Below are 14,412 nucleotides of genomic sequence, written 5' to 3' on the forward strand. Positions count from 1 at the left end.
CAGAGCTGGGTGATTCCACTCCCACACAAGCTCAAAGCAGTCTTGCGTTTGTAACTTGCCAGATGACAGATAAGATCATTTGTCTTTGCAGCTGAGTTTAAGGGGCAGAGCATTAGAATATTAACAGTTTCAGCATTTGAATTCTACGTTTTATTTACAATGAACAAGATACTAAAAATAATCTAAAACGCAGGGCAAGTAGCAGACTGCAGAAATGGTGACGGTCAGTTTGGAGAGCATGAAACCAGGCAAAGCGTACAGTAAAAACAATTAGGATCACTAGGGGTGTTACATTTGTGAAAGATCCCAGGCCCATAGGTAAAAGATTGAACAAGGCTGTGAGTTCAAAGGCATCACAGAAACTGCCTGCAGGGCTGCTCTGCTGCAGGAGATCCAAGAAGGAGGCTTTTAGAACTAGAACGTAGCTCCAAAGATGAAGCAAAAGTGAATCTGGATTTACAAATTGATAATTTTTACTTAACTGTGTACCTTAACGTTGAAAATATTTACCTTGACCACTACTGAGTTGATGTCAATGCACAACCCCAGTGCGGTGTGCTGTATTCTGCATTGTGTCAGAGACAGATTTCAGAAAGGTTGCAAACAACGGGAAGCTTTTTGACCTTTTTCTTGCTCATTTGTTTTCACAGCAGGTGATTGATTTGAAGACTCAGTCTGGCTCTCTCTTGAGAGCTGTCAGGTTCTCGACTTTAACGGGACCCTGCAGCTTGTTCCAGACTCCCCCAACCCTTTGTGGAAAGTGCCCGGTGCTCTCTCTGGTTTTAAGGCGCTCCCATGTGGTTTCCATGTGTGTCCTCTGGTCCATGTTTCTGTCACGTCCCACACTCGCCCTCGCAAATGCCATTACATTCCCAAACCCACTGCTTCATGCTCTTATTCCTGACTGAACCCATCCCATTCTCACAGGCACCAGATTCCACAGATTCTCACTCCTGGACCAGTTATCACACCACGTCCCTCCCCTGTCACTATTTTAATTTGGCTCACGCGCCAAACCTTGCTCACTATTGAAAAGCCTCTTCTAGAGATTTCTAGTGCGTGTTATTTTCTCGTTGGATTTCTAGTTTTGTTTTACTTAACTTTTCCCTTTCGATCTCGTCTCTTGTATTTCGCCTTTTGGGTTGTCTTCTCCGTTTGCCCCAGCCCTTTCTGGTTAATGGATCTCTGGCTTCTCCTGTCGACCTTGCCCTCTGGATTACGATTTTGGATTGTTTGCCGCCGCATCCCGCAGAATTCCCGGCTACGCACAGGATGCCCGGACAACTACCTGCCGGATCCCTGACAGTTTCATTGTTGAGGTTGGAGAAGTCCACTGGGTTGACTGGGGCTGGCTGTGCCTTTGAAGATTTAATGCTGGAAGGCTCTTAATTTTGAAACTTGAACTGGCAAACATCCGATCAGGCAACGAGAGAATCCCTCATTTAAATCAAACTGTTGCTTGTGGGAGACATGGTAGTGCAGTGGTTGGCATTGCTACCTGCCAGTGCTAGAGTCCTGGGTTCAATTCCAGACCTGGGATGATGTTTGCTTGGCGTCTGCATGTTGTCCCTGTGTTTTTCCTCCCATAGGCCAAAGACACAGTGAATTGGCTTCTGGGAAAATGGCCCTGGTATGAGCATGTAGGTTTGTGATTGGCCGGGGTGCACCCCGCCTTGTGCCGGGGGCTTGCTGGGATAGACTCTGGCTTCCCCTGCAACCCTGAACTGGAAGCTGCAGTTAGTGTCATGATCGCAAACCCCTCCTCTTAAGGGCGCTCCAGCCCTTCCTCGTTTGCCTCATTCCCCGCACCTATGCCTTGTTCCAGCCCCTTTTCAGTTCCCCCTTAAAAGCCAGACGCTGACGCTAATCAGGGCTCTGCACTGGTTTCCGCATCATGCGAGCCCGGTTTCCTGCATGCGCCTGGCTTTACGTTTCTATTCCTGTTCCCGTTCCCCCTGCCGGTCCTGACCCGGTTCTGGGTTTGAATCTTTTGTCTCGGATGGATCACCTGGCCTCGGACTCGTCCCTGGATCGTTTGCCTGGGCCACACCTCCCCCGACCACCAGCACTCCAAGGACACCCCCCCCTGTTCTCATCCCTGTCTCCTGCATGCCTTTTTTCTCATGTTTTCTCACTCCACCCCAGATAGTGTCGTCTGCATAGGGTCCAGAAAGAACTGTCCCTGACAGTCAGCAGATGGGCGGAGTGCGATCAGAATGACTTTGTGACTTAGACCTCGACACCGCTTCGGTACCGGCAGCTGGACAAAAAAGCCGGAAGAAAGTATTGTTCAGCGATACAGTCATGCAATCCTCCGGCGTCCAGATGATGTTGGGCCTGCAAGCATTTATTTTTATACTGCAGTTTAGAATTCCCCCCAAAAAATGATAATATCGAGAATGTTCAGGTTTACATCCTCTGAACAAGGGTTAACGGTGTTTTTCTCCCCTAACTGAATATTATTATAAAGAACGTCTTTGCAATGTTGAAAAAGTAAGGCAAGATCGAAATCGCTAAACAAGAAGTTAACAGGAACTGGCAGCTTTCACATCCCGTTCCTATTCTGTTACTATTTTTCTCGCCCAGAGCGATGCATTCACAGTGCAGTGATCATGCGCATTAGTGTTTCAGAGCTCTTTGCACAAACCATTGATGGCTTTTTCTCAATGCAAATTCATCCGGAGAGACAAAAGTAAATAACAACTCTCATTAAAATTTAATAAGGCATACCACCCAGCTACTTAACAGAATGCGTAACTACATGTAATTGAAAAGGGGGGCACATATTCAACAAATGACCTTTAATAAAATGAGAGGAGCTCTTTTGCTTGTTTGCCTGATGGCATTAGGGAGGTTTAATTGATACTGGATTGTCGCCTGTGGATGAGTTAAAAAAAAGAGGACGGTTGGTGTGAGTAGGGCGACCTCTTGTGGCACGATGGAGTTACTGCAAGAGTACATTTCTTGTTGACACGTGATGGCGGGGTCTTCGCTTGCCTGAGTAGAATCAGTCCATAGCTAATCAACATAGCTATAGACTAAATGAGCAATCAACATATTTTGCAGGTGCAGTCGCCTGCATAAGCGATATCACCAGTGACAGCTGGTGAACACCGAGACATCTCAAACATGATGATTACACGACATAAAGGCGTGGCTTTAAATGGGACAATACGACCGCAGAGCTATCTCCTTATAGCCCAGGGCGGGCTGGAGCGGGCTCAAACTATATGCATAACACGAATGTAATTGCTTACACTGTAAGTTACAGTACCGCTTCAGCAAAGCCGTTAGTTTTAAAGCGTCTGCTGTATTAGAATTCACCTGCGGCTCGGCGGCGTTATTGCACGTCAAGAGACACTGCTTGTTCTACAGAGCCCAGAGGTCACCACTGCGCATGTACTACAGCGAGTACAGCGCGCTGGTGCCGCTCAGTTCAGTGACTCAGCCACAAGTTTAACTCCGCGTTCATGCGGGCGCTGTTTGCACAAACACCGCTGCACGCTGGGGCTCTGCTTTAAAGCGGTACACGCAGCCCAAATACTCGCCACGGACACAGTCGGCGTTCCTGCTGTTCGTGTTCATATAAATATCACAAGGGTCCAACTATAGCCCCCTGATGAGGCACGCTTATATGTACAGTACCACACGGACATACTCCAACGCGTCACCCAAGGGCGCCGAAGATGCTCCTTCGAGACGCCTGGGATACAGGAGTTCGGCTTCTCCGCCAGGAATAGTATTTCTTTGCACCGTGTTGTTTTTCCAACTTCGATATCACTCGGTGCCTATACACGCTTCATGCTACACTCATATGCAAACGAAACGTTGAATTGGTCATTAGCTATAAGTTAGCACTGGAATCTAAACAAAACAGTTTCTGTCGGTACTAACCGGGAATATACAGTAGGCGCAAAACGTCACATGACTAGATTACTTCATGGGGGATATTATCATCATAAACACGTTTAAGCACACACCAGAGTTCGGTGCATAAATAAACCAGCAGTAACAGGTTCCGACACGAATGTATTCAATCTGCTCCCCGAGCTGTCGTGTGTCCAGTCCGCACGACCGTCGCGCGGCCGGTAAGAGAAAAAGTTCCCGAGCGCGCGGCGGCTGCAGTGCCTCGCTCCGGCCGCTGAGGGAGGATCGCAGCCCGGGCTGCGCGAGGGAGAGGCACCCCGCGCGGCGGGACCCGCTGCTCCTCTGCGCGGCACGCGCGCACGCGACGGGGGCGACAGGGGCCGCCGAATGACTTGGGGTGGGTAGGCGCGTGTCACAGGCGGCTAATGTTATTTTAATCGACGCGACCGATGAACTTTAATTATCGTCGTCGCCCGTTTTGTTTTGTGGTTTTTTTTTTATATAGAGATGTGCGGATCCGCACAGGCTGAACGTCTAGCTTTTAAATTCTTAACACCTGTATATGTGTGTGTGTATATATATATACACCGTGTGTGTGTGTGTGTTGCCGGGTAAGGCGAAGCCGGGAGGAAATGTGTATTTTTTGTCATTGAGAGGTGTTGACAAAGTAGTGATTGATACTGTTGCACGGCCACGGGAACAGCTGCGATTTCCACAGCGCGCTGAGCGAACTACGGCTGCTCACACCTCGCTACAGTCACAGCCGTCTCCCGACACGCGTTACGCAGGGATCTATTGTGTTATCTTTTCCCCTTTTTTTTTGCAACACCGTGAGCATACGGGAGGAGAGGAGAGGGGGGGCTCAGACACTGTTTTCATTTTGACTGCTGACTTTAACATCACTTGCCGTGCGCTGCCTACTGTGGGGAGACGCGTCAAACTGCCGGGGAAAAAAAGCACCGTGATCTCCCGGGCGCGCCAAACCTGCAGCTGGGAAGGTGAATTCGTCTCCAGCTCATTTCTCTTCCATATTCCGTTTCCTGGCTGGAGGAAAGAGGGATGTGAGGACCTGAATATCAGGGCATCATAAAAGAAAAAAACAACTATCCCAACTATTGAAGATCACATCGGGCGGAGAGAGAGGAATAGGATCTGCGCCTGATTTCCTTTTCAAAACGTAAGTACAGGTCTGAATCGTACTGGGGTGTTTGGGGACAGAGGGGGATTGTGTTGTATTATGTGCACGTAGGGTTGTCGTCTACCTGTATTTAGAGAAAGACTGAACTGGGCTAGACTGTATTGCAAGCATCCATCACGCAGTGAGACTCCTGTTGCAGGGGCTGTTTTGTTTAAGGTAGTGCAAGCGAAATGATAATATAGTGCCCGAGGGAGGGGAAAAACGGGTATAGATTCACCTGCCTTTAAGGTGCAGGCAGGTTTAGGATTTAGGAACTGTGTGCGTTGGCTCTCTAAGGTCGTGGAGGAACACGACGATCGGATGAATCAAGATTTTCTCGTTTCGCTTTTTTTTGTTGGTGTTTCCTCAGCCGTTGTAATCATCATCATCAAGTCGAAGACGTGCGAGGAGGACGGACGGCTGATTGCATTGCGCTTCACGTCTGCAGAAATAACATAACCTCCCACCCACCCCCCCCCAGAGAAAAAAAAATCAAGACCACCACCACCACCAACAACAACACAAAGATCAAGGGTGGGGGGGGCGGGGGTCAAAAGGCGGCTTTAATTGCGCACATCTGGATATCAGGAGAGTTTGTGTCGAGCGTGACAAGTGGAAAAGCGACAGTCCTCCCGAGATGGGAAGCCGGCGGAATCTGTCGTCTGGGAGCATCTTCGCCATCCTCGGCGGCGGACACACCGCCGGACAGGTGCAAACAGCCACAGCTTAGGGCGGGGGGCGGGCAGATCGTTTTGTGACCCCTCCGTCGCGGGCACTGCAAAAGTGTTTCCACCGTGCGAGGTGAGGATGGCGCGACTGAAGAGATAAGAAAAACAATAATAGTAATTCACCCCTCCTTTCCTAACGCACCGTCTCCCGAGCGGACCTCTGGGGCCCGACCCGACCCGCACCCTTCCCCCCAGTTTCGCGGAAGGAGTTCGGGACTAGGATGTTGCTTGGCCGGCACCCGTGGTCTCCAACAACGGACATGTCAGGCAAGAGGAACTAGGGCCCGAGTCGTGCTGGAGGCGCGGACGAACAGGTGCGAGGGTCTGACAATGTACTGAGCCGCCCCCTCCCTCTACCGCCACTTTCACTTCAGGTCAAAGTTGACGAGGCTCGCCCCCGGCTGCGGGCCCTAGTTTCTGTTGTTGTTCTTGTGTTCTGACCTCGGAGAAAACTGAAACCGGGACACACACACACACACCTCCCCCCCTCCCCGGACTCAACCCCCTCAAAAAATAAAAACACCGGCACGCCGCTCGCCCCGCCAACATGGAGGTTGCCATGGTGAGCGCGGAAAGCGGCGGGTGCAACAGCCACCTGCCGTACGGATACGCCCAGGCGCGCGCCCGGGAGCGCGAGCGGGAGCGCGAGAGGGAGAGACAGGCGCACACGCGCGCCGCCGCGGCCGCTGCCGCCGCCGCCGCCGCTGAAGCCGCCTCGGGAGGAGGAGGAGGAGGAGGAGGAGGAGGGGGATCCGTGAGCCACCACCACCACCACCACCTTCACCACAACAACAACCACCACAACCAGCAGCCGCATCCGTCTCGCACCGCCTCCTCCTCCCAGGCCGGCAGCAGTGGCGGCGGCGCCGCCTCGCGCCCCTCCTCCTCCTCCTCCTCCTCCTCCCAGCAGCAGCAGCAGCAGCCCCACGAGCCGCCGCCGCCAGCTGTCAAAGACAAGCAGCTGCGGCGGCGCGCGGCGCAGTGGAGACGCGAGCGTGCGGCCGGCGGGGGAGCGAGCTTTCGCCACTCGGAGCTGGCGCTGCTCGGGTCCGAGGACGACATGATGAGGGAGGAGGAGGAGGAGGAGGAGGAGGAGGGGGACGAGGACGAGGAGGAGGAAGGCGAGGGGGGAGAAGGGGACGGCGGCGGCGGCGGCGGCGGCGGCGGAGGGGGAGAGCCGAGAGAGCGGCGGAAAAGTTTCCTGTGGAGCCTGGGCGACGAGGAGACGGTGTCCCTCCCGGACCGGCGTCCCCAGCAGGGCTACGACCACGTCTACAGCGAGTACGGCTGCTGCGAGCGGGTTGTCATCAACGTGTCGGGGCTGAAGTTCGAGACGCAGCTCAAGACCCTGACCCAGTTCCCCGAGACCCTCCTGGGGGACCCCGAGAAGCGGGTCAGGTACTTCGACCCCCTGAGGAACGAGTACTTCTTCGACAGGAACCGGCCCAGCTTCGACGCCATTCTCTACTACTACCAGTCCGGGGGCCGCCTCAAGCGCCCCGTCAACGTGCCCTTCGACATCTTCTCCGAGGAGATCAAGTTCTACGAGCTCGGCGACGACGCCATGCTCAAGTTCAGGGAGGACGAGGGCTTCGTGAAGGAGGAGGACAAGCCGCTGCCCGAGGACGAGTTCAAGCGCCAGGTCTGGCTGCTCTTCGAGTACCCCGAGAGTTCAAGCCCCGCCAGGGGCATCGCCATCGTCTCGGTGCTGGTCATCCTCATCTCCATCGTGATATTCTGCCTGGAAACTCTGCCGGAGTTCCGGGATGACAAGGAATTACACGCGGCGAGCGGCAGGAGCAGCAGCCTCGACGGCAACCACACGCAGCCGGACAGCGGATATACAACTTTCAACGACCCGTTTTTCATCGTGGAGACGGTGTGCATCATCTGGTTCTCCTTCGAGCTGATCGTCCGCTTCTTCGCCTGCCCCAGCAAGGCCGGCTTCTTCAAAAACATCATGAACTCCATCGACATCGTGTCCATCCTGCCTTATTTCATCACCCTGGGCACGGACCTCGCCCAGCAGCAGGGCAACGGGCAGCAGGCCATGTCCTTCGCCATCCTGCGGATCATCCGCCTCGTCCGCGTTTTCCGCATCTTCAAGCTCTCCCGGCACTCGAAGGGTCTGCAGATTCTGGGGCACACCCTGCGGGCCAGCATGAGGGAGCTGGGGCTGCTCATCTTCTTCCTCTTCATCGGCGTCATCCTCTTCTCCAGCGCCGTCTACTTCGCCGAGGCCGACGAGCCCACGTCGCAGTTCCAGAGCATCCCGGACGCGTTCTGGTGGGCCGTGGTCACGATGACCACGGTGGGCTACGGGGACATGAAGCCCATCACGGTGGGCGGCAAGATCGTGGGCTCGCTGTGCGCCATCGCGGGCGTGTTGACCATCGCGCTGCCCGTCCCCGTGATCGTGTCCAACTTCAACTATTTCTACCACCGGGAGACCGACAACGAGGACCAGGCGCCGGCCGCGCAGAGCGCCGCCTGCCCCTACCTGCCCACCAACTTCCTGAAGAGGTTCAGGGGCTCCGCCTCGGTCTCCTCCCTGGGGGACAAGTCCGAGTACGTGGAGATGGAGGAAGGGGTCACCGAGTCGCTGTGCGTCGCGGAGAAGCAGGGCCGGAGCAAAGGGAACGGGACGGAGCTGGCGAGGAGGAGTTACGCGAACCCCAGATCGGTTCAGACGGACGTGTGAGGGCGGCTTTCTCGCCACGCTTAGAATAATCACTATCATGGGGGAAAAAAAAAACACACACACACAACTGAGCATTGGACATGCGCCCAGGTGCGAGTCAGAAAAGGGTAAATAATCTGCATCCATGCATTATATACTGTATAGTTCCATCAATTATTATGAAACTGGTGAGCCTGGTGCAGGGATTGATGGATACAGGGAAATGAAGAGTTTCAAACACTTTATTTTTCCCGCCGTCTCGGATCCCCGTGGTCCTAATTCTGTAAGGACATGCGGTCTGTCCACGTTTCCTTCCAGCAGTTCAGTCCTTCGCGCTTGTCCGCTCCGTGCGTCGAGACGTTCGTGTCAGCTCTAGGTGTTCCGCTCCGGGACGTCATCGCTGGGCTTAAAATCGCCACCAGTGAACTTCCACATTTCTGAATCGTCAGTACAAGTACGGTGAGAAAGTTAGTCTGCTTTCCCTACGGAGGAAGGCATGCTTCTAATAATAATAATAATAATAATAATAATAATAATAATAATAATAATAATAAATCTGAAGTAAATTCTCACACAGAATGACGGTTTCGTACACATGTTCTGAAATGTTATAAGGCACTTTAAAAGTTTTCGATGTCGCTTTAGAAACACTTGAACGATATAAAGACGTTTTTGCTGTTACACAATGAACTCTGCTTTGTTTGCACTATTAACCAAGCTGGATGAGACAATACACAATACGTGCTCGTGTGTGTGTGTGTACCAGGTATGTGCACGCACAGCCTTTTACTGTGACGGGGCTGAGGAAGTCGGGAGCGTCTTGCAGGACAATCGCGGAATATTCTGTGCTCGGCACGGGAGGTGGGTGGACGCTACAGGTGTGTTTGTGTGTGCGCGCTTTTGGTTTTGCTCAACATCTGCTCCAGCGTATCGTTTCATATATGATCCCCCACCTCCGCCCCTTACCCTCGGCAGGACACGGGCCGTGACGTGGAAGCTGTAGGTTGACTTTAGAAGTTGTCTCCGGCTGGTCTGCCGGTGCCGTGGGGAACAGACCGAGCGCGGCAGCTAACTTGGCTGAGCCCTGTGCCACAGAGGTACAGCGAGGCTCCACGTCAGTCTGCTGTGTCCAAACAGACAAATATATCATTATTAACCCACCCCACAAATAAAAACAAGCTTACACGCATTTTTTTCTGACAGGCTTTTTTTTTTTGAAATTGGGCGATAGAAAGGCGGGTCAGTGGACGGGGTTGGAAGCGCACCGCGGCTCGGAGTGCGACTCCTGTGGAGCCGTCCTGAGAGCTTTCTAACTGAGCGCACTGATGCATCACCCGGTAGAGACGAAGCGACAACACCGTTTAAAACAAACAACACAATGACACCCCCCCACCACAAACCTCTTCCTCTCGTTTCTGATCTCGCCGCATTGAGAAAAATACAAAGCGACCTTGAGCGACGCACAGGCCGAGCGAGCCAGCAGGAGCTGTTCACCTCCACAGGCTCATCCTACTCCAGGCGATACCCTTTAACACCGGAGAACGACCAAGAACCCTTTAAGACTGCTTCAAGAAACAACACCACCAACAAACGCTTTAAGTTTTGGGTACACGGACGTCTTCTTTATGGTTTTTTTTTTATTTTCTTCGATCAACGTTAAGGACTTTCCGCGCGTCTCTAGTCGAAAAGGAAATCCAGAGAACTACTCGTCTTCCCAGGAGAGCGCCCGTGTGACGGCGACACAGGGGGTTTGCACAAAGGTACGTGTCTGCGTGTCATTTCGATTCCTCCACCAGCTCCCCGGCGGAGGCCAGGTCCCGGGGCGCTTGGGGGGGGGTCACCCGGGCCCCCGGATCTCGCTGTGGCGGGAGGAGCGAAGGCAGGCGGGGAGACGCACAGTCACAAGTGAAGTGAAGTGTCAGGAAGCAGAGCGACAGCGATCGTTTTAAAAGGCGCAAATGAAGGTTTGCGCGCGCGGTGAGACGTCTCCCTCTCCCGCTTCCAGCTTGACGCAAAGCCGGGTGTGTTCACGGGGCTGTGTGGCTTCGAAGGAAGCAGCATAAGGCTGGGTTTTGTTTAATTACACTTTTTTGTTTTTGGACGAAGTTCTGTTTCTAAACGAGTTTTGTTTACCGCTCGGCGTTGTACATCCTTCTGAAGTACAGCGACCCTGAGGCGCGGCGCCTCTTATTTTCTTTCTAATTTCCTCCGAATTGTTTTTATCTGCAAATGGAAAATGGATGGAAAATGAGTAATCCTCCGAATTTTGTTTTGGTTTAAAGGCAAAACGGGAATCAAAACCTAACACGTCTAGACTGTTTGGTCTAGAAGTCAAACTAATCAGCGAAAGGCACGGCCCCTGACTAGTGTAAAGAGCTGCACCTCTGTGTGGAAATACGCTTCATCCCAGTTCATCACAACTTGCCTGAACACACGTTGTCTCTGCTGACAGCCGAAGTCATGCTCCGGCTTTCCCAGCTCTTATCGATCCCGAGCCGGTTTCAAAGCCGGTTTCAGAAAGAGACTTTAAAAAGTCTCTTAAAAAGGTGAAGCATCTTGTGAGCACAGGACCTGGTTACAAACGAGCAGGGGCCTTTCAGCAGTTTGTACTCTGATTCCTTTGAGGGTTTTTAATACTTGTATGAGGCCCTCTTGTAGTCTGCTCTGTTCAAGACTAAAGAGACTCTGTGCCTTCAGCATGTCAGTGTGGGGCACTCCCTTTAGACTAAAGAGACTCAGTTCCTAAAGGCTGTCAGTGTAGGGCACCCTCTTCAGACTGAAGAGACTCAGTTCCTTTAGCCTGTGAGTGTGGGACACTCCCTTGGTACTAAAGACACTCAGTTCCTCCAGCCTGTGAGTGTGGGACATTCCCTTAAGACCTGGTTTCTGCCCAGTCGGGATTTTCTAAATCTTTTAGAATTTCCTGTTCTGCTTCCTCAATGTATGCTAATCTTCCTAATTTGGTATAATCTGCACATTTGACAAATTTAATATTACAGATCATTGATATATATTAAGAAGACCAGTGATCCTAATACGGATCTCTGTGGTACAGCACAAATTCCATCACTCCAAGATGTTATTTACCCCTTATATGTGCCCTCTGTTTTCTATTTAATAACCAATTCTCTATACAAAGAGTCACGTTTTCCTCAATACCTACCGTCTGCAATTTGAGAATTAAAAAAGTATTTATCATCAAATATGGATTACAAATATACGCCGTGCTTTGCGTGTTTTTAAAGTATGCTTTAGAACAGGAAAGTGGTGTTTTGTATTTGAAACTATACATATATATACTGTATATGCGTGTGTGTAAGGGAATACATTGGTAAAGCCAACAGAAATTTGCCAAGTTATGTTTTGTGGGAATTTGAATTGTGGGAGCAGATTGAGAATTCAAGATTTGGGTGGTCGTACAGTATGACAAATCACGCCGATCTACACGTTTTGAGAGCTGTCTTGTGTTGCTCTGTGCCTAGTCATTGACTTTTCACTCTAGTCTTGGAAAAACTGCGTGCAGTGCTGGGCATCTCAGGTGTTACTAGCAAACAACAACAACAAACACAAGGCAAAAGAAACTGTGAGTCATGGCCACCCCTATCTACTTTCTAATACAATGATGCCATTTAGTAGAATGAAGTATTTATCAAACAACCAGCCTTGGCAACTTAAATTACTGTAACTAAATATTTCGGTGAATTATTTCTGAGCTGCAATTGAGATTGAGTGAAATTTCATCTGAGTTTTCACCCATGGCTACACACACCCGGTCTCCATGTAAGTGTGGTCTCTCACGTGTTCAAAATCAAGTTAATCTATAAAGGTACAGTACATGCGAAGGATAGGCTTCAGTATGGCTCTGTTAAGGGGGGTACTACTGCACGCCTGCATTAATGGACATATTCTATCATGCCTTTCTCAAGGGATGTAGTTTAGCACGCCTCTTTTAAGTGTCATACGCCAGTCACGGGGCTGATGGGGTTAGTCAGGTATAGAGAACTGCAATGATGCATGTTCCACCTCTGTTACAGGAGCATGCCCCAAGCAGGGCTACCCTCCCAGTCCTCATGGCCTTGCAGGTGCCCACTGGGCTCTTGGCTGGTTTGTTTAACGGCAGTGGCTGCCAGGTGGACCAGTGGCCTGAAATCTGATCGCGGCCTCCTGGACAGGGTGGGGGGGAGGTAAAAAGCCAGGCGACTATCTTCCACATTTCCGAATGCAGCGTCACTCTTGCGCGGCACTATGGTGGACGTACTGACCTGCGGGGTCCGGAGGCCAGCGTGTGAGGGGGGCCGCGCCTCTGCAGGCGTTTTGGAATGGTGTCGGCTGGCCATGCAGGGCCCGGCTGGGGAAGCCCGTGCCCTGTGACTCCTGTGTGGAGAAGGCTTCCTGCAGCTATCATGTGACTGAGGTGCACGTGTGCAGCACGGGGGGGGGGGGGTGGTTGATGAAGATGAGGATGGCAGGTGGAACGAGTCGAACGTGCACCTTTTAGCGTGAGCTCCAAAGAAGGATGCAGGGAGCTGCCGGTGCTGTACAGGCGTGGGTCATGAACGTGAAGGAAGATGCGTTTGACTTTATTCTCTTATGGAAACCTTGCAGACATAGTCTAGATGAGTGGTTGTTCTCTCTGGTCCCAAGGGGATGCGGTGTCGGCTGGTTAGCATTACAGCCCGGCCCTTAATCACTGGTGCTAATTGATGTCTGTAATTAATCTGCTTGTTTGTTCAGGCTTTTTTTTTTTTGCTGCTCTCAGACCTCGGTTTCAAAAACCCCCTCATTAAACTTCAGCACACAGGTCTTTATGTTGAACTTTGTGTGTCTCCTCAATGTACTCATTTCTGACTTAGCAGCTAGTAGCAGGTGACCAGTTTATGATAAACAGACCTGGGTGAGAATAACAAAGCCTCACACTCCCGCACTGCGTATTTGTATTTTCCTTCAGCTGATTGTGTTACATTTCAGCTCACACACCTGGACTGGGGAGTTCTAAGACTCCAATTACAAACCCCACAGTACACGAAGCTGGGTTAGACTGTTTCTTCTGGAGTCTTTTTTTCTGACTTACAGTGGATGCCTGTCCAGGTTACGCATGTTTTAAAAGCCAGTCGTTGCTCGTGGGTTTGAGTATTCATTTGCTCTCCCACCCTTTCACAGCAAAGAACCGCAGGGGGGATTTCAGGTGTGTAGAAAGTCCAAGCAGTGTGGATGGTCCTGCTTTTCCCCACGTTGAAGCAGTGCCGATTAGATCATATTTCCATTCCCCTTCTATCTGTCGTTCTGTCTGATCGTGCTGAGACCTGGATCTTGTCACTGAAAAAAATGTTCAAAAAGATTCAGAGCTGTCTGGGAATTCTGTGCTATCTCTACTGCTGGACCCTGAAACCCACAGAATGACTGGACCCTTCAAAGTGGTTCTGCAGGTGTGCTCTAGCTGTGTGCCTTGTCAGGTTAGATGCCTCCTGTTGTCGGACCTGAAAGTGGTTTTGTCCAGTGTTTGTGCCGCACAGTTTAATTGATTGACCTAACTTGTCTAATAGGCAAATGCCATGCTGCCACCAGGAGACAGACGTTTAGACGGAGTCAGAATAAGTCTTTACTATGCTAGCAATTGAGTTTTTTTGGAAACGGCTCATTCCGTTTTTTTCTGCTTGACGCGGAACACCCACAGAGCATCGAAGAAAGCGTATTTCAGTTGTTTTATCAGTCATATAATAAAAACACAGAAGAAAATCTCAGAGCAGCGTTACGGGCTGAAAAGATAACAGTTTGAGGAGAAAATAAACAGCAATTACAAGCTCAGAGCATCTTGTGAAATGTGCTTAGAGATGCCCACTGTTAACAGACGTTTACAGGAGGTCACGTGGTTGTGTTTCAGGGAGACAATGCTTTGTAGAATCTGCTCTATAATTATGGATGTAGCCTTAACCTTTCTGTTGGTGCTTATTACATGGCAT

General features: G+C 51.2%; 1 protein-coding gene across 4 annotated transcripts in view; it reads left to right on the forward strand.

The window, feature by feature from the left end:
• The first annotated feature begins 3,916 nt into the window (after window positions 1-3,916).
• The window catches only part of kcna4 (potassium voltage-gated channel, shaker-related subfamily, member 4), a 63,151-nt gene continuing 52,655 nt past the window's right edge, over window positions 3,917-14,412 (forward strand). For 3 of the 4 annotated variants that reach the window (XM_088611884.1, XM_088611879.1, XM_088611883.1), the window contains exons 1-2: window positions 3,917-5,044; window positions 5,415-10,212. In XM_088611884.1, the coding sequence (XP_088468010.1) occupies window positions 6,320-8,473 (2,154 nt within the window). In that variant the 5' untranslated portion in view covers window positions 3,917-5,044; window positions 5,415-6,319 and the 3' untranslated portion in view covers window positions 8,474-10,212. Of the gene's footprint in view, window positions 5,045-5,101; window positions 10,213-14,412 lie in introns of those variants that run through there. The other variant, XM_088611882.1, reaches the window with a different exon arrangement.

This window comes from Lepisosteus platostomus, chromosome 18 (assembly GCF_059453375.1).
Source record: "Lepisosteus platostomus isolate fLepPlt1 chromosome 18, fLepPlt1.hap1, whole genome shotgun sequence".
Lineage (NCBI taxonomy): Eukaryota > Metazoa > Chordata > Actinopteri > Semionotiformes > Lepisosteidae > Lepisosteus > Lepisosteus platostomus.